Source organism: Ceratotherium simum, chromosome 3 (assembly GCF_057802395.1).
Source record: "Ceratotherium simum simum isolate JZ-2026a chromosome 3, ASM5780239v1, whole genome shotgun sequence".
Lineage (NCBI taxonomy): Eukaryota > Metazoa > Chordata > Mammalia > Perissodactyla > Rhinocerotidae > Ceratotherium > Ceratotherium simum.
Window position 1 is genome coordinate 50,827,196 of NC_141902.1, and position 26,080 is coordinate 50,853,275.

Below are 26,080 nucleotides of genomic sequence, written 5' to 3' on the forward strand. Positions count from 1 at the left end.
GTTTCAGAGTGCATGGGAGCCATCTCTTGGGAACCCCAGAAATACAGAAGAGCACTTTATAGCTGCCTGGGATCTTTTGTGAGCAGAAGAGAAGAGCTGTCAGTGAAACATGGGTTATAATTGTTATTTTGTCTCCAGTGGTACCTGCAGTCTGGTGATGCTTGGGAAAACTTAGGTTACATGTATTAAATAAACAGATTTGACTGGCTTCTATCAGTATAATATATTTCAGCAGTTTTAGCACCTGTCTGATAAAATTTACAAATGATACTCAAGGGTAATATCAAAATTTAATTTAGAAGATTAAAAAAATTCCTAACAGCTAGTAACTAGACTTATTGTGGTGATCATTTTGTAATGAATATAAATGCAAAAGACACTGTCAAGAGAATGCAAACACAGGCCACAGATTGGGAGAAAATATTTACAAAAGATATATCTGAGAAAGAACAGTTATCCAAAATATACAAAGAACTCTTTAAACTCAACAGTAAGAAAACAAATAACCCAACTAAAAAATGGGCCAAAGACCTCGGACACTTAACCTAAGAAGATATACAGATGACATATAAGCATATGAAAAGATGTTCCACATCTTACGTCATCAGAGAAATGCAAATTAAAATGAGATACCACTACACACATTTGAATGACCAAAATCCAGAACACTGACAACACCAAATGCTGGTAAGGATGTGGAGCAACAGGAACTCTCCTTCATTGCTCGTGGAATTGCAAAATAGTATAGCTGCTTTGGAAGACAGTTGGGTGGTTTCTTACAAAACTAAACTTACTTTTACCATATGATCCAGCAATGCATTCCTTGGTATCTATGCAAAGGAGTTGAAAACTTCTGTCTGCACAAAACCTGGCAAACATACATTTATGGCAGCTCTAGTCACAACTGTCAAAACTTGGAAGCAACCAAGATGTCCTTCAGAGGGTGAATGGATAAATAAACTGTAGTACATCCAGACAATGGAATATTATTCAGCACTTTAAAAAAAAGAGTTATCAAGCCATGAAAAGATATGGAGGAAATTTAACTGCATAGTACTACGTGAAAGAAGCCAATCTGAAAAGGCCACATACTATATGATTTCAATTATATGACATTCTGGACAATGCAAAACTATGGAGACAGTAGAAAAATCGGTAGTTGCCAGGAGTAAGTGGAGGGGAAGGATGAATAGGTGGAGCACAAAGGATGTTTAGGGCAGTGAAACTACTCTGCATGGTAGTGTAGTGGTAGATATGTCATTATAAATTTGTCCAAACCCACAGAATATACACCACCAAGAGTGAACCCTATTTGGACTCTGGGTAATAATGATATATCAATGTAAGTTCATTAATTGTAACAAATGTACCACTCTGGTGGGGGATGTTGATAATGGAGAAGGCTGCACGTGTTAGGGTAGGAAGTACGAAGGAAATCTCTGCCTTCTGCTCAATACTGCTGGGGACCTACAACTGCTCTAAAAAATAGTATATTAAAAAAAAAAAACACATCAATTGAGAGATCTGGAATTCTTTAGTTTACAAACTGAAGAGAAAGAACCTACCATCTCTAGAAGCTGACTCTATCAATGGCATAAGATCAATAAGATACCGTGTCTCTATGAGTCAATATTTTCAATGAGGGATTAAAAAAAAAAAAATGATAGGGTCACCTTCTTTAGGACTACCAATTATTGCATAAGGAATGGCTTGTGGCCTGCATACAGGACTTTCTAGCTGCTAATTTTCTCCTCCTCCTGTTAATTTGACGTATAATTCTTATTTATTTTTGTCCTTCTTTTGTAGGACATAATAATCTTGACATAATTTTGTCCCCAAGAATATACATAATAAAAATTGAGCATAAATAAAAATAACTGTGCTTTAATTTTTAATAGGGCTTTGGGAAAACTGTCCTCCCCTGAAAATATATCTTGATCTTTGATTTAGAGTCTTATGAAGAAGTGCTTCCCCAGATTTCTAGTCTGTATATTTTTTTTACTACTTTTTAATAATGTGTTCTTTTTATGTATTTCCTAATACTTAACTATTAATGTGGATTCTTAAAGTTATATATGATTCAGTTTGTACACATATAAAACAGTAACTGTTATTATTATTATCCTTATTTTACATATTATGGCACTTTACAGTCTACAATGTGCTTTCATATACTCTCACACAATATTATAAGGAAGATAATAATAGCTACCTTTTATTGAGCACCAACTACCTGCCAAACAGATAAAAAATTTCAAATCCTCAAAACAACTCTGCCAAGTTTCACAAATGTCATATTTCATAAACATGAAATTAAGATTCAGAGAAGCTATAAGAGGAATTAATATAGTTAATTCACTACAGAGTACATTTTCACTCTACCCCGAAATGAGGAAGGTAGGTATCCCAGATGTTTGAACCCTAAATGCAGATTTGTGGTGATTAAGGCTTAGGTAAGGTGTAGTTAGGTGATAAATTCCAAGTCCTACTTCTAATCTCTTAGTTTTAGGTTCAAAAGGAAAACCTCAATTAATTGGTAACAAATATACTACCAAAAATTATCTGATTAAAGAAACAGAAAATCCTATGGTAAAAATTAACATGCTCAGCCCCAAAGTAAGATGAACATTATAAAATAGAGGCAGAATTAGACAGACACAAGTCAAAGGAGAGGTATCCATCCTGAGCTTTGTCAACGCTAAAACGACCTAGATGACTTCGACAGAGATCCAGTTAAAACCACTTAGAACTATTGTTAATTTTGTTAAGTGTGTTAACTGCATGGTAGTTTTATATATTTAAAAAGTCCTTATCCATTACAGATGTACTCTGAAGTATTTACGGGTAAAATTATATGATGTATGGGATTTACTTAAAAAAAAAAAATTCCAGAACAAAAAGGAGAGGAGGAGATGGATGACCTGATTGACAAAATGTTGATAATTGTTGAAACTGAGGGTTCACTGCAGGCACACATGGGGGCTTATTATATTATTCTTTCTACTTTTGTTATCATAGTGCTTGAAGAAAAAGAACGTAAGAATCAAATTCATAGTGTTATAAGAGGTAGAAACACATAGTTTGTGTTATTTGATCAATAAAATAAATTAGAACAAAGTAATTATAAATGTCAGGTCACAAGTCAGAGGAATAGGAAAAAAAATATCTGAAAGATAAACTGGTTCTCTACTACTGTGTTTAAATAATAATCCCTGAACTCAGCTTTCACTCAAGAATGGCAATAAGAAAGGACTTATCTGGTCTATGTGTTCTTCAGAGTGTAAAAGTTATTCATCAGATTGTAGTCAGCCCAAGCGGAAATTTTCCTTTGGACAATTCTTTTTTTTTTCTTTTGGATGCTATTTTTACTAGAATAACTTTCCCCAAGCAGCTTTATCCTTTGGATTCCTCCTACTGCAGGGTAGGATGAAAGTCCTCTCACCTACTGATACAGAAGAAAAGTGCTTAGAATACATAATAGAGCTGAGTTCTGTTCCAAATCTGACATTTACTAGGTTTATGATCTTGAGTAAGTCATTTTAACTTTTCTAAGCTTGTTCCCTTATTTCTAATATGGAGATAATCACTACCACAGCGAGTTTTCTAAAATGTAGTATCTAATACGATATGTTAACTGATTCTAACTTTTACAGATATAGGGTTAAGAGTTCAAAAAAGAATTTACCAGGATTTTCCCCAAGTTAAAAAAATCACAGTTGAGGTTTCAAGATCTAGTGACAGGGAGCATCCAACCTTACACTCCATTAGGAGGCCACTATGGTCTCCTCTTCCTTCTTGTCCTATACCCAAACACATTTTTAATAGGCCTATTCTCTTTCTCAGAGAGACAGGCATGCACATTTACATTAAAATGTATTGCCAAGAATGTAAAAAGTTGGGAAATATGTTAAGGAAACCATATTCTATTATAAAGAATGCTAATTTAGTCTTTGTAGGAGTATCGTCACTTCTAGAATGTACACAATGTATTTTAGACAACAGGTATGAAAATCGGGCACTTCACTTACTGTAAATTAATTAAATTATCATCAGCACCTTAAGAATTTGTAAGTAAGTATCACTTTTAAGGTGTGGTTTACCCTGAATTAACTCAGTTTCAGAACCTATAAAAAGAAATCACCTTCATTCCTAGTTTATCGCTAACCACGCTATAAAACATAACGGCAATCATTGGAAGTTTCTTCTCTGGAGAAACAAACCGACCTCTGAGAAAAGACCTCCAGATACTGACAGTTAAAGGTCTCCCAACAATGAAGCTGCCCAGATGAAAAGCCCCACACAATTTCAGAGCCTCCAGATAACTTCACGGTGACTCACCCTCAAATATGAACAGACAGCCAAGGTTCACCAGACATCTGGAGGAAAATGTCCAATAACAAAGAGAAACAAACAACAATAACAACAATGTGACCCACAGGAACCAGAGCCAATGTAGGACACACAACACAACTTAAAAAAAAAGAAAATCTGACGTAAAATATTCTGAGATAAGAGACTGTATTGATAAAACAAGAATAAAAGTAAGGAATCATCAGAAAACAAGACGGAACTTTAGAAATTAAAATAACCAAAATTTTAAAGTTAAAGAGAAGGGGAAACTTGGAGGAGATCTTCCAGAAAGTAGAAAAAGGAGGCAGAGAAACAGAAAAGACGAGAGAAAAGCAAATTATGAGATCAATCCAAAAGGTGCAAACTTTGGCTAACAGGAATTCGAGGAAGAGAGAACTCTGAGAAAAAGGCAAAAAGGAAATCTCCAAAGAAATAACATCTGACTTTTAAAACAGGCACATGTGTTATCTTGATAAAAATTAAGATTAGTTAAAAATTATATAGGCAATTCGATTTCTCAGAGTTTAGGTGTTTACCTACCTGAAGTAGGTATATGGATATTATTATGTATTATACTGTATTGTACTCTAGTTAATTGTTTTAATGGATTATGCTGCTTTCGCATCTAAATTATAAATTCTTCAATGCCAGGAATAATGTTTGCCACTTACAGCAGGCACATATTCTATTTCTGATAAATACTTGTTCAACTCATTTGCTTTGAAGATGACTTGAGTTTCCATTAAGCTCGGCGACTCTTTAAGAGGGTTCAGCCTTTCAGCCTCGGGTACAAAAGGTCATTCTTAGCTAAAACAGTTACTTGCAACTCCAGGAACAACTCTGAGAATGCAGTTCTTACATAAAGCTGGAGTGAAGGCATTTTACTAAACAATGATAAATTTAAAGCTAATCAAATGGCCTTTGTTTAAAGACCCTTAAAAGCTTTTGCCCATTCAATCTTCTTTTTAGAAAATTTGATCTGAGCCTCTATCCAGACACATCATTCTACGGTACCAGTTAGTGGAATATGTAGGCTATGAATCAGACTCCACTGTGGAAACTAACCCTTGAGTCACGATCACAATATTCCATTGGCATCCACCCCAGGGACAAGGTATTCATTTAAGAGTGCCACTCTTTCATGCAAAGGATGAAGCATCAAGTAGCTCCCTCTCATCATTACAGTCATCAGTTAAATATCCTAGTTTGGTTATCTGTTTGTGCAAGGCAGTCTGGTCACCCTCATCTCTCAGGATGCTACAGTCATCTCTACCCCATTCCAAAAGTTCCCTTGGCTTCATTCATTAATTTAATAAATATTTATTGAGTGTCTGTTTTGAGCTAGGCACTGTTCTAGGTACTGGGGATACAGCAGTGAATAAGTCAAAAAGTCCCCAAAGTTCCTGAATGTAGGGAATTACATTCTAGTAAATTAGAACCCAGAAAAGATTATCCATTTCCTTAATCCTTTCTCTAGAATTCTTCTTTGATAAATTCTAGAAGATTTACATTTGCCTACCTGCTTACCTGCCCATCTATTTCTGTCTCCCCATCCTGAACTGTTTTTCTTGCTATCCTTCCTTTTTCTCATTTCTTACCTGAAATGTTTAGTATCTTATGAGGTTCCAGGAAATTAGGCTAAGCCATGAGCAGCCACAAAGGCTAAAAAAACCAAGGCACCAATACGATTTCTTAAACCGGTCCAATGGAAGAATAGTTGCTAAGATTTTCAAATACTGATTTATACTTTAGAAGTAATATAAAATTTTAAGTAGCCTTACAAAGTTATATATAAAGGATTTTTAAACTTTCTCCTTGTAGGGCCATCAAAAGGCCAGCTCATAACTAAGCATTGATTACATATGGTATTTCAATTCATTACATGAGCCAATGAAAGATTTACACATTCTTAGTAGTACCCTAATTGGCACTGCTTCTGGAAAGTATATGGAAAAGACTGAAAATTGTTCACAAAGAGGAAGAATAAGCCAGAATAAGCCAAAATAATTACGAAAAACATAACATTTCAATTGTGTAGTTTTCAAATCTCACCCTCTAAATCAGAATTACAGCCATAATGAATTCAAGAGATTTCTTTAAGTAGAACTACATGCCTTATAGACCAATATTTTTAAGTTCTTAAATGAAACTAAAATGTAATCCTAGAAAATTTAATATCAGTCAGAATTCTGCAAGAGTCATACTAAAGTTCTTTTTTGAGGCACATAGGCAACCTTGCTGCTGAGTGTTTCTTGGTCCAAACAATTGGTCCAGACAATGAATTACATGGTCTCAATCAATAACTAGTCTAAATGCCTAAGTGGATTTAAAACTCTTAGCAAATTAGGTTGGCTCTGGCCACAGTATACCCATGCTCTTTCTTATGTAAAAGAGGGAGATGGATTCATTGGATACTTCAACTATGAACTGTATTACCATTCTCATAAAAGAATGGTCTTCAGCCTTGCTTCTCAAAGTGTGTTTGGGGAATTAACAGCATTGGTGTGACCCGGGAGCTTGCTAGAAATACAGAACTCTCGGGCGCCACCCCAGACCTACTGAATCAGATTCTGCCTTTAACAAGATCTCCAGGTGATGTACATGCACATGAAAATTTGCAAATCACTGGCCCAACTGACAACTTAAATTGTTCTCCAATTGTAATCCTTAAAGCATGAGAAGGCACTACCTACCAACAAAAATTTCAGAGAAAAGCAAAAATAAAAATGGAAGTAGTCCTAGATAACACTATTTTAGCTATCATAAAATGTTATGCTCTCAGCTTTTGTAAGGGACACAAAAGACAAAAATTCTGTTAAGAATGTTTCTTATACTTATTGAAAAACTGAATTTAAAGACATTGTCCATTGTACTACCAATATCCTTGATGTAAATTTCTTTTTACTTGGTATTTTTTTCTATTAAGGTAAATCACAAAATGTTTCATATGTTATGGCTTTATAATACATCTAAATCAAGAGAAGACCTGATCTTTTTCTCCCCCCCCAGATATCCTAGAGCCTAAAGAGAAACGTCATGGATTTGCTTGGTCAAGGTGTTCTTTGTTGTGACTAGCCCACGAATTGAGCTACAAGGTACCTAGTCACGTTAGCTGCTTGCCCTTCCAAGTTGTCAGATCTGCTCTAGTTATATCTAAGCAGTTTAGTTAAATCTCAGCAAAGGTAAAATTGCTTTTCAACAATTATCCTATGTTAAGAGCTCCCCCCAAAATATCTCATTGAATTGGGACAGATCTGTTCACTTCTTGTTTTGAAATGCTTTCTTATATCTCTAAGTGTCTGTCTTCACCTGACCATAATAGTCTTCCAATCTCACACATGGGCAAACAAAGAATACTGAGCCACACACTTGAGCAATACTTCAGGTATTTCCTGGATATGCTGACACAACATCATTGGTTCCCTTTCTTAATACTCATTTGCCCCTTCTGCTAGCCACCCGCCTGACCTCAACACATTGGCTGGCCACACCCAGGGACTCTGCCAAGCCTCTTCTGCCTAAATAGGCTCCTAGTCCTGGCTTCTCCTGGTCTATCTTGTTCTACTTTCACCCCTAATGTATAGGGAGAGTGGATTTAGAAGGGTGAGGCCTCACAACAGCTAGCACATGGTGGGCTCCATATCCTGGAAGAAGCTAGTGACAGAAAGAGAGAGGTGCCTGTTCTCCTAGTGGTTTCTAGGAATAGGCCTTAAACCCTGACTTGTTTTCTACATGGAAGCTCTGCTTTTGTTTTGTCTTATTTTTGGTGGTAGGGAGGGGGCTGAGAAAGTTAGAGTAATGCTGTTCAAAATGAGTTGTGACTATTCATAGGCAATATCAAGTTTTCACTTGTAATTTTCTGTTTCCTTCATTTCATACTGGTGAATCTCCATTTCAGTTTTCACTGCCTATACTCACTTATTCTATAGTTCTAAGGTGAAAGAACAGAGAGAGGTACAGCGTTTTTATTTCCCCTAGAAAATAGACTGCAATATTCTTGTACATACAGAATTTTTCTTATGCATCTTATATCCCCCTAATACTGTCATCTACATAGCAACCATTAAATACAGACCTTGCTTACACTATCTCATGCCTATTTTATAACATTTAGCAAGCAACCTTTGCTTGCTGTTTCTGCTTCCTTACCTGCTTCATTTTTAATTCAACCAGACTTTTACACTACTCTCCTGAAACTTCTCTTGCTAAAGTCACCAAGGACCTCCTAACTGCCATGTTCAATGGATACATACACTCTGTGGCATTATTTGCTGCCCCCCTGAATTCTCCCTTCCCCTGACTTCTGTGCCTCCATGCTTTCCTGGCCTCCCCAGTGGCTCTCTTCTTTATCTCTTCTTCCATCGTCTCCCCAAAGCTGGCGGTCCCAGAATTCTGATTTATCCTCACCTCTCATCTCACTTCCATGCATTTCAGTTCACCCTTACATAAGCCTATGACTACACTCATAACTCCCAAGCTCTGTTTCCAGCTCTCACTTCTCTCCTGAGCCCTGGTCCTGTATCTCCAACTGCCCTACTTGACAGCAGTACTACCAGGGCAGCTTCTCAGTACATAAACTTAATAACTCATGATTTCTTCTTCACCCTCCAATCTGGCCCTTCTCCTGAATTCCCTATCTTAGTTCATGACATCGTCTTTCACCCAGTCATTCAAGTCAAGAAAACTTTGATTCATTTATAATCGATGGTGTCATAAAAATTTATCATCTAAAAACATAAAAATGAGCACATTACACTTGCAAATTAAAGACTTCCATTGCCTAATTATCGTCTGTTAGCAAGAGACACAATGCTTTCTCTTCAGCATGAGGTACCACACCTAAAGGGACTCCAACCCACTTCTAGTGCCTCATCTCCTCCAGTCACTCTGAACTATTTACAGTGTGATTCTTTCACACCTCTAGCCTTGCATGTGCTTCTGCCTAGAGAAATGATTCTCAACAGGGGTCAATTTTGCCCCTAGGGGACATTTGGTAATGTCTAGAGACAGTTTTTGATTGTCACAACTGGGGGAGAAGAGTGCTACTAGTGTCCAGTGGGTAGAGGCCAGAGATGCTGCTAAACATCCTACAAGGCAGAGGACAGCCCCACATAACAAAAAGTATCCAGCCCAAGACGTCAATAGTGCCGAGACTGAGAATCACCACCCTAGAATATCCTCCTTGATTTATCTGCCAGGTGAACTCCAACTCACCTACCAAGACTTAGCTCAAATGTCACCTCCTCTGTGAAGCCCTCCTCTACTGACAAGGTCCTCTCCTTCAGACAATTATTGCATCTTTTTCCATTTTTTATACACACTTCTATTTTAGCACATCACGTATTAGACTGAAATGATTTTTGCTTACCAGTGTGTCTCTATTACTAGAATGGGATCTCCCCCAACTAGAGACTGTACTTTATTATCTTTTGTTTCCAGTGTTTGGGTCAGTGCCTGCTGGCAAATAGCAGGCACTCAAATGTGAGCTAGATGAATGAATTAAAGAAGACACACCTACAGAGAAATACTAAGTATTTCTGAAGCAAACAATTCAGCTCCCCAAACCACTCTCAAATTAACATTATAGTTCCTTAGGTCTAAGAAATATATATATACAAACATACATGTCACACTAAATTTGTAAAACTGGTCATTAACATTGTTATATCACAGTTTGAGAGTCAATATTTATAAACTATATTGGTTTTTCGTGTGTGTGTAAGGAAGATTAGCCCTAAGCTAACATCTGTTGCCAATCCTCATCTTTTTGCTGAGGAAGATTGGCCCTGGGCTAATATCCATGCCCATCTTCCTCTAATTTATATGTGGGATGCCTGCCACAGCATGGCTTGATAAGCAGTGCGTAGGTCCGTGGCCAGGATCCGAACCTGCCAATCCTGGGCTGCCAAAGCAGAGTGCGTGAACTTAACCACTACTCCACTGGGCCAGCCTCACTATATTGGTTTTTATAGGAAATATTAAGTGTTGTTCAAAATAAATTTAACCAAATGTCTCTAAATATGCTGCTAAAGTTAATGAAATAAGGACTGAGAAAATAACGGAACACTAAAATAAGTATATATTTAAAACATTTATTTTAGAACAACTAAATAACAAAATTATTGAAATGCATAATCTTCAGATTAGTGTTAAAGGCTTTTGAAATAATTGAGACACAGTTTTCTCAAGTTCTACTATACTAAGCTTAAGTAATTTACCTACCCAGCATTAGGTAACAGGAAATAAACAAAAACTTTTATAATAAAAAGAAAAAATGTAAAGCCAAACTTTCTGATAAAAACATGCATATATGTAAAGAATGGAAGACATGTACATGCTTGGGCAAAATACTAAGGTATTTTAAATAACAGGGTAATGAAATCTCTGAGCATCCTAACAACATAAGATAGGAGGTTTAGAAGACAACAGATAAGGGAAAATAATAGAAAAAACTAACTATTATACAGATTTTAGAAATCTAAATAGTAATTTTTGTAACTGGATAAAAACTACCTTATTTCCCTAAACCTATTTCTTGCTCGAGCTGATAAAATAGTACACACAATGTTAAAACATCAAATATTTACTTTCTGATAAAAAGACTTTATACAGCCTTTACAAAAGTAATATTGTATTTCAAAAAGTATATATAAAAAACACATGCCAGTTATTATTATGTTCTTTGATAGCAAATAAAATAAACACTATCATGCAGACTACAAAGTCCCATCTTCATTCTAAGTTGTAAACACAGGACAGAGGCCTGTTGCAGATACAGGTAAAAGTTCTCACTAGATTTAAAAAATTAGCCATTAATGAGCTGTTGATTACAGAGAGCTAGAAACTGGATACTATGCTGCTGGAGACTTGTAGCTAAACCCATAAGAAAAGAATCTGTAGGCCTCTGCGTGCTTTAGGAACCAGGGTCCCTGACCAAGGCAGTGATTTCATTTCACGGCTGCTCGGTACAGATAGCTGACATTACTAAATGCTACTCTCATATCAACTTGTTAAATGTGAATCCAGACTCAGCATATCAGAATACTACCCCAGACTAACTGGAGTCATGGGAAATATTTTGGGAGCTGTTTATTTATAAATGAGTTACAATATACCACTATAATTAGATTAATATATAATTATTGATAAACACAGGATTATTTCTAAAACCCCATTATTGTTGCCACTGCTATGTTTAGAAAAAACAACATTAGTATTTTCCTTTTAGAACAAGCCCTTGATTTACAACTAATCAATTAGATCAATTTAGATCTAGTATATGTTGAATTTAATGGTCAGTATATTGTTTACAATATTTTAATAAAGAGTTGTTTAATAAACATTAAAAGGAGAAACAATTTAAAGTTCTTCAGCAAACTACACACTTCTGAACTATTTCATAATTCAATAATCTATCAAAAAAATAGAATCTGCACAAAGCTAGGCATTTGGCTGCCACAGAAAAATATTTAAGTTAGCTTACCTAAGTTTCAATAAAATCAACAAAAGTGTGTATTTTTAGCCATGCAAAAGGCATTTAGTCACACTTTATTAAAAACCATTAAAAATACCATTTTTCAAAAGCACCAACAAGAAACTATAACATTACAACAAAATCAACTATTTTAAGGATATTTATATAAAAATTTCTAGGTTAAGTATTCCTTTCAGATTGATTATCTCACTAAATGTAAAATAAATTTACAAGGTAAATGTAATTCATCTAGCAAACTATTAATACATTTCTTCATAGCATCACCTTGCTTTCTTTTGGGGGGCAAAACATCCGAAGGGATTATAATCTCTTAAAAGCTGCTTTTTAAAAAGTTTTGTAAATGGAAATTAATAATTCCAAAACATAGATCAGAATTTGAAATCTGATCTTTGTTCATCCTCAGTAAAGTAACTGTTTATATGAACATCTGGGCCTTGGGTAACAATGATTATATTTATCAGATTTCAAAAGAGAGAAAACAAACTGGCAATTACTTAATATTTTATTTACTTAAAGCTACTTGTCCAGAAGTTTTAAAAAAATCTTTAATATAGATATTAAGTGTTATATAAACACAGATAGATAAGTTTTTTTCCCCCAAACTATTAGGTACTGTCATTTAGTATTGGTTTAGTCAGAAAAATTTCTTAATTTCCTGGAATCTGGCAAGACTTTCCAAATACAGAAATTTTAAAAAATCTATTTAAATTCAAAACACTTAAAATACTCTGGAAAGGCCAAATTACATAAAGAGCTGTTCTAGTTAAGAGTCATTAGAGTCAAGTTACTAATATAATAAAGCAAAATTATCAAAATAAATTTATAAGGTAGCTAGAAAATTAGGGGAAATGCGTAGCAATTGAAACCAAATTGAAAAATATAAAATTTAGAATTCAATGTCCTTCAAAGAGTGAGTTACATTTTAGATAGCAGTCTTAACGGGTAGCTAAAGAAAAATAGGGTGGAAACAAAATTCCTGTGGTTAAGGTATATACAAATGCAAATACCATTTATTTTTCCTCTGCTTTAAACATACAGCATAATAGCTTTTATCAATAATCTAATAAATACGTGTATTTTAGAGAAACACTTTCTCTATGTTCATTTATAACAAGTTTTTCCCATTTTTATATGGGCTTTTTATTGTTTAATATTTTAAATTAGCATTCTATATTTCACTTTATTTCACAATGATTAAGGAGGGGAGAACACCAAATGAGCATTTTTGAAAGTAGGAATAAATATGGAGTTAGACATTAAAATACTATGCCACTTAAAAAATATACCAAGGTAAAATGTTACAAAATAAATTATTATTTAAAGCTTATTTTTATGCTACAGAAATGTTTTATGGCTTAAATCACTTTGGAAAGTTATTTTTTTTAATGCATATTTTCTATATTGGTAAAATAACAGAGTGAAAAACTATTGGGGATTCTTCAGATTTACAAATATAAAATTCATGACTACAGAATATTTGCTAGCTAAGGACCAGAAAAGTATATAAAACTACTAAGTTATAATAAATTTTAAACAAATATTTCATAAAGCTATTCTAGTATAAATTAATATTTACTGAGACCAGAGGAAACTTACCTCACAAGAATGCTTCAAAGAATTAGACAGTTCATTTGCGAAATCTCTGTTGCTGTCTCTCGATAAATTATTAACTTTACCTTCACTTCCAGATGCAAACTTTATAAGTAATTGAGATGGTCCCCCCTTACAACAATTGTGCTTAAGGCTGGATAAACAGGAAACATTTGGATAAGTTCCTCCCAATGAAATACTTCTTTGTAAGATAGCATGGTTTTTGTTTATCTGTGAATTTGGTCTTTCCAACTGTCCATTGATATTTATTTGATAATCTACATTTTGGGAGGATGGTAAGCATGCAGATGTTCTATGCAAAAGCTTAATATACTCTGAACCAGAATTAAGCTTAATTTCTGACATCTCTGGTTTATAATCACCATTTGCTGTTTCACAATCTAATGTAGTTTCTTTTTGTTGGGTGAAATGCACTGAAACACAAGAATATCCTTCAGATGACTTTTCACAGACAGTCTGATTTGGACTATTATTTGCAACAACCATTTTCTTTTGTAATGAGCCCTTCCCGTGAAGTGGTCGTATGTCTCTTCCTTCTCCAGGAGTACAGATTGTTTTAGATAACCGAAGTCCGTTGACAGCTGTTGAAAGAAATCCCTTTGCACTAGTACCATCTTCATTGTGGGCAACTTCACTAGGAGAAATAATAAACTGGTGTGAGGTTTGATAGGATCCTTTGCTTGGAAGAGTACCTGTATTTGTTGGAGAAGTTGGTGGAGTATTTGAAGGATTCCTAGGAAAAATGACTAAGGATGAACAACGTTTTAGTGGAATTTTCGAGTTCCTGCTCACTGGCAATTTCATAATCTCTAGTCCATGCTCCAAGTCATCTTGGACAAACGGAACTGTACTTGTACTTCTTGAAAAAATTTCACATGGAGTAATATTCCTGTTTGGCACACTTCTATTGGAGGTGCTGTCCGCAGATAAATTTCCACCAAAAAAAGTATCATCAGTTGGTGTAAAAGTATAACCACTGCTGTCACTGAGGATACTGTTGGTGTATGAACCTCCACTTGTGATACTCGTGCATGATCCATAATCACTACCGTTGCTGCTGTAAGACCCATTCTCACTGGCTGAAAAGTTACTAAGGCTACCACTGCAAATGGCAGAACTGCCTAAAAGGTTACCATCGTTCACAGCATTCAGTTCATTATCAACCTCAGCATTGCTGTAAATGCCTTCCTTCAAGACACAAGCAAATGAAGCATCATCGCCATCAGCTAAGACATTGCTAGACTGAAGACATCCACTGTACCTTGTTGGCTGTAGTGAAATCTGTAGACAGCTGCTCTTTTTATTAACATTTTCAGGTGAAGGAACAGATGATCTTTCCCGAGACTTAACGTTCTCCTTTAAGAACGGAGCTAGCGCAGTCTGTCTGGGAGTCAGCTTCATTTGAACAACGTTAGACGTTGAAATCCGTGTTGGTCTTTTGAAGCACATGTGAACACTGCTATCCAAATCATCTCCGGAGGTTTCTGACAAAGGATAAGTATTGCTTTTTCTGGCTGCAAAGTGCAATCGTAAGCTTTGTGCCATTTGTTCTCATTTCCAAACATGTTAAGGGCTAAAAGTCATAACAAAGATCTCTGTCGGTAGACAGGCTAGAAGCAGCTGCACTGCACTGAAAGAAAAAATCATTTGTGGTGCCTAAAAGAGCTCTTAAGTAGTAGTCTTTATCCTAAGTAAAACATTAGATACCAGATATCACAGAAAGAAAAAGACGACCCATTCCTGAGACTGACGTTTCCAAAATGTCTTGAATCGCTTGTAGTCAAAATGCCTTCACTTACAAAGCACTTGATTTCCAGCGACCTTTAAGCTGAGCTCAGCTGCAGCACACTGCCTCAAACACTGCCAACCTTGTTTCAATTATACCTTCTCCAATTTGCATGAATGAGTAACACAAGAACAACAATCTTCTAGCATTTCAAGTTGAAACAGTATTTTTTCACTCCAGCTCTACTAAATGAACATTTAACCATGTGAATCACGGTGCCTATACTTTCTCCAGCTGAGTTTGACCACTAATATTTTTACCCATAGGGATAGAATTACAGGAAGTTGGTAGGAACGAAACCCCATGTAATTGAGTATCAAATAAAGGATTGAATTTCCAAATAGTAGCCACACTAGGAATCTAGTCAAGTTAGTTAATGTAGAAAGGAATATAGACTTAAATTTTTTTTAAATGAGTAAGTTCAAATAGTTGTATAAATTTGGAAATACCAAAACTTTGGAGTGAATTAAAACTTTAGCATTAAATCAAATAGATAAAGATAAATATTTTAGCTTCCAAAACACTACTTATAAAAAGTGAAAGCTTAAGGATAGAAATACAAAATTAGCCTAGTAATACAATTGCAAAAATCGAGCACACGTCTGAGGAAAAAAAGTTAAAGAGAAGCTGTCACCAGGCATTTTCTCCTGTAATTTTAAGGCCTTTTCCAGCCAAGTAGTACAGTCTTTAAATGATGCCATTTATATTTTGACTATCACAACTCTGCCAAAAAATAGCCTAAGCAAACATTCCATTAAAAATATATGCAGATTAGACAGAAAAACTATACCCCAATGTAGTTTGAGCACACAAGATATTTTATTCCACTGTCTCTGCAATTCATTCACTTAAGAGTGTTGTGGTAAGTAAAGAAGTCTAAAAAGGATTTAACACATCAAATAAACATATCTCAATGCCAATTCTGTTCTGAAAAACTCTAGGAGCTCTTTGCTGGCCCCTACTGGTGCTTTGAAACAATCCATTTAGCTGTTTGATATCTATAAAGAAATAAAAACCATGCTGCGTATTTCTTTATATAAACAAAGTACACACTTGTTTACATTTTTGAGTACTAGCGCTGCCCTAGAGGTGGAATTCCTTACTACTACTGTTGATAAAGCTCCCACAGCAGAGAACAGTAGACTGTTTGTCTTTTTAGAGGTTGTGATTTTGTATATATATTTTTTCTGCTTTGTATTTATTTAACCTTTACTTTATTTTCAGTTTACTAGGTAATAAAAGTTTAATATTTTAATTTCTCCCCCACATGTCATGGACCAAGGTTGGCATTCTATTTGAAAGAAACAAATTTATTTTTAAATAATACTCTAGGGTATATTTAAACCCCTTACCTGAATTTTATAGCTGGAACTCCAGTAATAAATATATACTGGCTCATTCATAGGAAAGTAAAAAGTAAAATAGTTCAGTTGTTTACACCACATGGTACTACACCCAAGTTGTATTTTTCTAGGTAAGTTTTTTTTTCCTAAGTAAAAGCAAATATGTAAAACATATACTTGCACTTTGTTTAAAAAAAAAAAAAACTTCTTAAGATAAATCTGTTTTTAATCACAATTTTCTAAACAGTATTTTTAATCAATTAAGACATGACCAAATAGAAACATGGGATTTATTAAATTATATTTCCGACTAGAATGATAGTATGTTTTTGAATGTATAATAATTGTAAACTTAGTAATAAAATTATTAGTTATTTTTGGTTTTGTATAATCTATCTCTCTTATGATTTTACACACTTCGGTAAATATTCCCTTATCATCCTTTTTCCTTATAGAAGGAAGAGTCCTAATCTTTTCATTTTGCCTTCAAATGACTTCAACTTTCCTTCTTGAATTAAGTTAGGGGTCTGATAACTCAAAGAATGGATCACTTCTAAGAGGCTAATCAATGAGCTAGTCTAACTGCTCACGCCTGTGGCCTAAAACTTTCAGTTAATAAGCAAAGCTCCTCAGGTTGTTAACATAAAATAATGAACCCCAGGTATTTGGCCAGATAAAAGTTTTCTCTTTGGGAAGCTCCTCTATAAGCGTCAGTTTCATGTCCCCTAACTAGATTTTAAGCTTCCAGAGTAGGAGGACCATAACTAAACATTTCTTCTGATCCTGCTGAGCTCATGCTGGGAACACAGTGAGCACTAGGTAACAGCAGAGCAGAAGGTGGATAAACGGATGGATGGTCACTGCAGTTACTCTGACCTCCTAATGCTTTCTTTCAGAATTTTTTTAAAGTTGATCCAGCTACCACTTCTAAAGAAAAATCAAAAAACATTGCAGCTGGACCAGAAGGAATGATGCTTGAAAAATTTGCAAAGAGGGCTTCAGCCAAGGAAAAGTGAGGTAAGAATCATATGCACTTCCTAGCACTCCAGGCTGAGTTTAAATTCTAGAGGCTGAGCAGTTTGCTTTGCTGGCTCTGGTCTGGGATTGCACAGGATCTGTACCACCATTACAGCAGTTATGTGTAGAACCTGGGGTAAAATGTAGCCCCTTGGCCAAAAAGATGCCAAAAGAGGAGCATCAACCCTAACTTCAAGAGGAGAAGAGCTGGAGACTGCTGGCAGCCCTTATGTGGGAGGAATGAATGCATAATGTCTTAGGATTAGATTGAAGCTCAGGACCCCACATTCTGAGACGTTTGGTTACTGACTATCTACACAGAAAATAATGTGATTATCTACATGCTATGGATAGGCTCTGGATAACCCTAATCATTGACTAGATCTTTGAAGGCCAAAGTCCACAGTGATGATTAATTCTATGTGTCAACTTGCCTAGGCTATTTTGCCAGTTATTTGGTCAAACACCAGTCTAAATGTTGCTATGAAGCTATTTTTTAGATGTGATTAACACTTAATTCAGTAAATTATGAGTAAAGCAGACTGCTCTCCATAATGTGGTAGGCCTCATCCACTCACATAAAGGCCTTAAGAGCAAAGACAGGTTTTCCAAAGAAGCAATTCTGCCTCAAGAGTACAATAATGAAACCCTGCCTGAGTCTCCAGCTTGCTGGCCTGCCCTGCAGATTTCAGATGCAAGACTGTAACATCAACTCTTACCTGAATCTTCAACCTGCCAGCTCTGCCTCACAGATTTCAGACTCACTAGCTTCCAGAATCATGTGAACCAATGCCTTAAAATAAATCTCTCTCTCTCTCTCTCTCTGTGTGTATATGTATATCCCATTGGTTCTGTTTCTCTCCAGAACCCAAATACAACCACTAAACCTGAGAAGCATAGCATCTCCACTCGGGATAAAGAATACAGGCATCTCCCAAACTTCAGAGGCTAGATGTGTGCAGGTGCAGCTCTTAGGTAGTGACACAGAAGCACTAACTTTTGCATTAATGAGTAGAACTCATTTAAAGGCACAGCATCACTATCAACACCACTACCACCACTATCACCATAACCAAACTACTATAGTTTCTAACTCTCAGGTTCTTAAAATTGGCTGAAAAAAAGGAATTTAAGCCTACTCTTTCTCGAAACAAATACCACTTACATTGCAAATGTTTTCCAGATGACTAGAAATTGCTTCTGCTTAAAATTATATCTGTGCTCTTCACTGTACATTTCCAAAGAGAATTTTCTAGGAAAAGGAGACGTTCTTAATTCAGTTGTGAATGCTACAGGAGAATAAAGATAAAATGACATTTACAGTGGCATAGGCCATTTATTGCTATACAATCAAGCCTGTTACTCCACCAATGGCTATAGTTTCTATCACATCTCAGGTGAGCTGTACACTTCAATCACCTGCTAGAACTAGCAACAAATCAGAGGATTAGAGTGACACACACTGCCCTGTTCTAATCATTTCTTGCTCCCTTTTGCTAGTAAAGTGAGCTTCTTGAGAAAAGCTATAGTGCTAATGCACAGGAAAGTATCTAACATAGTAGATACCCTAAATAGCATACCTCAGTTAACACAAAAAATACAGTATCAGAAAGCCATAAACGCATGAGTCCATGAATGTTAAATAATGCTTTATATTTGTATCACAATGAAATATTTTTGGAGTGCTTTGATAGCCGTTATCTCGCTATATCCTCACCATACATTTATCAGCAAATATTATTATCCCTTTTTTTTTTTGGTGAGGAAGATTAACCCAGAGCTAACATCTGTTGCCAATCCTCCTCTTTTTGCTGAGGAAGATTGGCCCTGAGCTAACATCTGTGCCCATCTTCCTCTATTTTACAGGTGGGACGCCTGCCACAGCATGGCTTGGCGAGCAGTGCATAGGTCCGTGCCTGGGATCCGAACCTGTGAACCCTAGGCTGCTGAAGCAGAGCATGCAAACTTAACCACTATGCCACTGGGCTGGGCCCCCTATTTTTTAAACATAAGAAAATATTTTCAGAAGGATTGAATAATTTGTCCAGGGTTATAAGCCAATGTATCAAATCATAGGCAGGACTACAATAAGACTTCTGACTCCTTGGGGTAGGGATCTATAATATCCTGATCAACGCATTATTTTCTTTTTGCTTTTAGCTTTAAAAGTTTAAAAAATTTTTCTATACCACGGTTATAACTCTAGAAATAGCCCATTGTCAATATCACAGGCAATGCTTTTTTCTTTTGACATATGACACCCTGTTTGGTATGCTATACATAGTAAATCCTCAAGGAGTGTTAACGGACCAATCAGTGTACGACAAATATCACTTTTGGCAATGAAGAAATAGTCACACCATACTAAAGTTACTGGCAAAAAAGACTAGACAACTAAGCAGGGTAGAAAGCACAAACAAGAGCTATCTTTCTTTTTGAACAGCATGCAAATAACTCAAATAAAATAGTTTACCAACGATGCACCCAAGAATCAGGGAGAAATTCACATCAGTGTCAGTAACAATAGGAAAAATACTATGTAATGCCAGTAATACTGGTAATATCATGACCCAGCAATTCAACCTCAAAATGTGAATCTTAGAGATACACTCATAACACGTACGTCAGGAAACACAGCAAGAATGTTTATCAACTGGTAATAGCAAAAAATGGGAAACAACACTATTATCTATAAGGATGATAAATACATAAATTATAATATTATGGCATTTGAACATGAAGGAAAATTGTGCATCAGTGAAAATGTGTTATCATGGATCAATCTCACAAATATAACAGTGAAAAGCATGTCACAGAAGAATGTATTCAGGGTGATACTATTTTAATAAATTCAAAAACATGCAAAAGGAAACTATGTTTTTTTAGAGATACATATACACATGATAAAAATATTTTAAAAAGCAAAGAAATGATCAACACAATATTCAAGACAGTGGCTACTACTTGTGGGGGAAGGAAGGGAGATGCTATTGAGGAGGGGTACGGGAGGTTTTGAAGATTCTAGTAATGTTCTGCAGTTGAGTAATAAGTGTACAGATATTTGTCTTATTATTTAAAATAAAGATTTACATTATATACACCTTTTTTTGTATGTATATTTCATGATATTAAAAAACTAAATTTCATCTGCTCCCATCTAGAAGGAAAACAGATCTGTAGAGACAGAGGGGAAAAAAAAGAAAATATTCCCTATTTTATATAAAAAGCAAACATACAAACTGAAAACAAAAAGCTCTGCAAATGACCATATCTGATAACCAAATCAGCAACACCTGCTACTCAGCCTTAAAAAATCAGATTGCCAGGTAGCAATGAAGTCTCCTTTGGCAGCAAGAAAGCACCTTTGCTTATTATGATGCTAATTAATAGACTTCATTTGCATTATCTTCAGTTACTAGTACAGTTATCATTTCTTTTTTTTTTTTGAAAAATTTATTGATTGATTGATTGATTGATTGATTGATTGATTGTGTTTGTGTGTGTCTGAGGAAGGACAGCCCTGAGCTAACAACCATGCCAATCCTCTTCTTTTTGCTGAGGAAGACCGGCCCTGAGCTAACATCTGTGCCCAACTTCCTCCTCTTTATACGGGATGCCGCCACAGCATGGCCTGACAAGCGGTGTGTCGGTGCACGTCCGGGATCTGAACCCAGGCCGCCAGCAGCAGAGTGTGAGCACCTAACCGCCATGCCACAGGGCCGGCCCCACAGTTATCATTTCTTGAGAGAAAAAAACATGTTAATGTAGTCCCACACTAAAAAGAGATTCTTAAAAAAATCCAATTTGTTAGCTAAAAAATGAATAAGACTGTTTAATTTCTTTTTTGGTGCTTCTGTTTAATCACCCATAAGCTCTGAATACATCACACTGTCCTTATAGCTTCATGTTCAAATCTTACAGGTTTAAAATATAAATATAAGATGCTAAAAATAAGGTTTGAAATAGGATTGCAAGGAGACAAAATTAGGAAAAAGACAGGACTTCAAGATAGTCTTTAGAAAACCAGGAATTAGAACTATCATTTTATAAAAATAAAATCAGGTTTAACTTTGCTTTTTGCGTCTGTAAGAGCTGGCAATCCTTTAGAGGACTTGATTTTATTGGTGTAAGGAGGACAGTTTTCCTTGATAGAAGAGTAAGGACAAGAGGGGATGGGATGTCGTAAGTGGATACAGGTAACCCCAAGAAATCCACTGGAGTGAGGAGGCACAACTGAAGACACCATGGAGAAGGCTCCCTGAGCCTGGGACACTGACCAGAGCACCTGGAGAGTGTGAGGTGAGGCAAGACCAAGAGGCTGGCTTTCCTGCCATCTCCTGTCACAACCAGCTTGAGTAAGACCTCAGAATCTGTTGAGAACTGACAACCAGGAGAGGTGTGCGGGAGGAGAGTGGAAGGGTAGAGAGCAGCACTAGGAAGGAGAAAAAAAAATCTCATCTTCCTCACCATTTTGCCTAGAGTCTCCATAACCACCCCAGATCATCTCTTACATCACAGATTCCCAACCCACTTTTCCTTGCTGCTGTACTGAAATACACCCTTGCTTCATATTTCACACTGGTACAATACAACTTACCAATCGATTTTCATCAAATACTTCAAAAAGAAGCCTGTGCTGCTGAGGATGGACCTAAGTGAGAAAAACACAACATTTCTTTAAAAACAACTGTACATCAACCCACAGATACTGAGAAATAAATGCTTGAAAATGTTGCCATTTCCTAATTCTTGTTGTTTACAATATATTTTAAATTACATGAGATGATACAAAAGCACATCAGTCACATGTCATCCACTTTCTAAGAGTTTTATCATAACAACAAAATGGATTTGGTTGCTTATTTTTCCAATTTTTGTAAAATCAAATGAAAGGAAGTAAAATAAAATTTCAAAAAATTATGTAAACGTTTGCAAGCACTTAAAAATATAGACTAGATTTCAGCTTATTATCAATTTTATTTACTTAGTTTTTATTTATCTGGTTAGAACTACCCAAAGTAAAAGTTGATTTTATGGAAACCAGTGTTCTGAATCCTTTTGATACTGACTTGATGAAACCATTCGCTGCTTCTACTCCATAAAGTACACAAGCAGTCAAAAAGTACACACTAAGTTTTCACTTACTGTTTATATTTTACAGCATGAGTCAAAACTAATATGCAGTATTTTATTTTTCAAGCTGATGCTCTTATTTTTGCTTTAATGTTTCAACATCAAGTTAATATCTACTAAATACCACAGAAAATCTTTAATAATTTTTTATATCAGAAGTTAAGATGGGGGCCGGCCCCGTGGCTTAGCAGTTAAGTGTGCGTGCTCCGCTACTGGCGGCCCGGGTTCGGATCCTGGGCGCGCACTGACTCACTGCTTCTCCGGCCATGCTGAGGCCGCGTCCCACATACAGCAACTAGAAGGATGTGCAGCTATGACACACAACTATCTACTGGGGCTTTGGGGAAAAAAAGGAGGAGGATTGGCAATAGATGTTAGCTCAGAGCCAGTCTTCCTCAGCAAAAAGAGGAGGATTGGCATGGATGTTAGCTCAGGGCTGATCTTCCTCACAAAAAAATAAATAAATAAATAAATAAAATAAAAAAGAAGATGATGTATAAAACATTCTCACATTTAGATTGATTTTTCCCCTATGATAAATATATTACATTAAACAGTGATATTTTAAAACATTGGTGTATATGTTAAAAATATTGAGAGCCTTCAGAAAAAAGTCCTATGAGTGGGACAAAGATATTTAGATACTTAACCCAATGTTCACTCTCCTTTATGTCCTTCTGAGAACATAATCCTAATTTTACCTCCAGCAATGTGTCCAGGGTCACCATACTGCATAATTCTGGGGGAGGGGGCATTAATTTTTTTAAATTGAAGTATAACATACATTCAGTAAAGTACAAATTTTACTAATCTTAAATATACAGCTTGATGACTTTCTTATATATGTACACTGTGTCATCATTATCCAAATCAAAATACCAAACACTCCATTCTCTTTTATATATTGTTTCCTGTGTGAATAGTGCCCCCTGGACTTTGAGACTGAATATATCTATCTCAAAATGGTTCCCTTGCAACTAGAGGTGACCAATGAGGCCAACCTAGCTGCAGTCATTGGGTGGGACTTCTGGGAGAGCTCTTTAGATGGGGCTGACTCAGCTGGGAGAGATGTCCTTTTTGCCCTTTGCATTTCTCTTTCCTGCCTGAAACTTGGTTAGGACAGCTGGCACTCCTACAGTCATATTGTAGCCATGGAGCAACTAGGAGAATGGCAGCCCCAGCCAAGGAATAGACACCATGGGGATAGAAAAATAGTGCAAGACAATAGTCTTTTCTAAGATGTAGAGGAAGTTTTGGGGAGGAGATAAAGTTGAGCTGAGACTCAAAAGATGGGAAGATTTGAATAAGAAAGTATAGAGAACATCTACAGCAAGGAGACCACATGAGGAATGGGGCAGAATGAACATGCTCTATGGAGATCAAGCTGATAAGAACATTTTTGCATTGGAAAGTGGCAAGAAAAATCTGGTTAGTTAGGGTAGAGCCAGGTGGAGGGCATGGAAATCCAGAAAAGGAATTAAGACTTGATTGGTAGGGAAGAAAATGAAGCTTTCATCAATTGGAATGGATTGGACTAGAGAGAGACCCTGGAGTCCATAGGGACTATGGCCCTAGTAACTCAGGCATGAAGTGCTGAGAGCTCTGCCTGGGAGAATAGGGAGGCAGACAAGGCCATGAAAAATATTTGAGAGAAAAAATCAAAAGTCTCAGAGTCTATCAAAGTACCTGGCAGACACTGTAGACATTCAATGAATACTGCAAAGAAAATAGGTATAAGATATCTGATCTAATCAGGCCTCTGCTGTCCTGTTTCAGGCTACTATTAATAGCTTCCTAACAAGAGTCTCTACCTCAGCTATCTTATCTTTTTAATCTATCTTTCTTACCATAACTGGAGTGACTTCTCCTAAAGACAGTTTAGGCCATCTTTATGGTCCCACTCAAAAGTTGTTCCCAATGACCTAAAGAATAGAATTCAAATGCCTGAGCATGGAATGACACTTCACGATCTGAGTCCAGTTTGCCTTTCCAGCCTTGTCTTCTACAGTTGTCCCCCTGCCCACCCAAATACACATATCCCCTATACTCCAATCATACTAGAAACAGACCACACATTGCTTACTGCGCTTTCTGACCTGACTTCTGTACATGCTAAGGTCTCTCCACTTGAAATACCTTCTCCTCTTTACGTTTCTAAAAACCACCCACTCTTCAAGCCTCAGCTCAAATGTCAACTCCTCCCTAAAGCCTTATCTCCCCAGTCACTCCTCCTCCTCTGTTTTCAGTTTATTACAACACTGACTACATTGTTCCTTTTATTAAACTTAATTGTCTATGTGATATCTCCCTACTCAATTATAAACACCATAAAAGATTTGTTTACTTTTTGTTTTTTTATATCAGCGGCACACGATAAATGCAAAAATACAATAAAATTGTGTGATAAGAATGCTATTCAAAAGGGCAGCCTGAACACAAACATTTACTCTCTCCCTCCTGAGATCTTATTTAAGTAATAGTAAAGGAGTTTGTAAAAGGTATAAAACCATCCCAGCAAAGACCATATGTGAGGGCCACCAGCAGGTGAGCAATTTCAACAACTCTCTAGTAGATAGCTAAAGTAAGGAAGAAAGCAATTTAGCAGGGCAGAGGACGCTGAAAACTACTAAAAAAACATAGAGTGCAAAGCAAAGGGGGCAACTGTCCTCAATGAGAGAATGTTCATATAGCACCCAAACCTCTGGATGGTACACACACACACACAGACACATACACATTATTAGAGAGTTTCTCTTTGCATTTGAGTTCAGGTAGAGATTTAACAAAAATGCAACTACCAGTTTTGTGTTTTGTGTGTGTGTGTGTGAGGAAGATCAGCCCTGAGCTAACATCCGATGCCAATCTTCCTCTTTTTGCTGAGGAAGATTGGCCCTGGGCTAACATCCGTGCCCATCTTCCTCTATTTTATATGGGACGCGGCCACAGCATGGCTCTACAAGCGGTGCATCGGTGCACACCTGGGATCCGAACCTGGGAACCCCGGGCCGCAGAGGCGGAGCACAAGCACTTAACCGCTACGCCACCGGGCTGGCCTGCAACTACCAGTTTTAACATATAAAATATAAACATGTAATTGTTGAATGTTTATGCCTTTTTATGTATAGAAGCAACAGACGATTTTTGTATTGTACTACTGTTAAGTATGGCTAGATTACCAGAGATCACAGACGTATAAACAGAAAAACTGTCCCCAAAGGAAAAAGAAACAATTTAGGAAACAAAAGAAAATACTTTAAAAAACTGTAAGTAGTATCCTTGGAAATATGTGGGAAAGTCTTGCATCCATAAAGCAAAAATAGGATACTATAAAAAGGGAACAATTGG

The 26,080-nt window shown here is 36.3% G+C and overlaps 1 protein-coding gene across 4 annotated transcripts in view; it reads right to left on the reverse strand.

Moving 5' to 3' along the window:
- The window catches only part of NEDD4 (NEDD4 E3 ubiquitin protein ligase), a 115,431-nt gene that overhangs the window by 52,779 nt on the left and 36,572 nt on the right, over positions 1 to 26,080 (reverse strand). For 3 of the 4 annotated variants that reach the window (XM_004421609.3, XM_087427561.1, XM_087427564.1), the window contains exon 5: positions 22,200 to 22,253. In XM_004421609.3, coding sequence (XP_004421666.1) covers positions 22,200 to 22,253 — 54 coding nt within the window. Of the gene's footprint in view, positions 1 to 13,441; positions 15,271 to 22,199; positions 22,254 to 26,080 lie in introns of those variants that run through there. The other variant, XM_014780742.2, reaches the window with a different exon arrangement.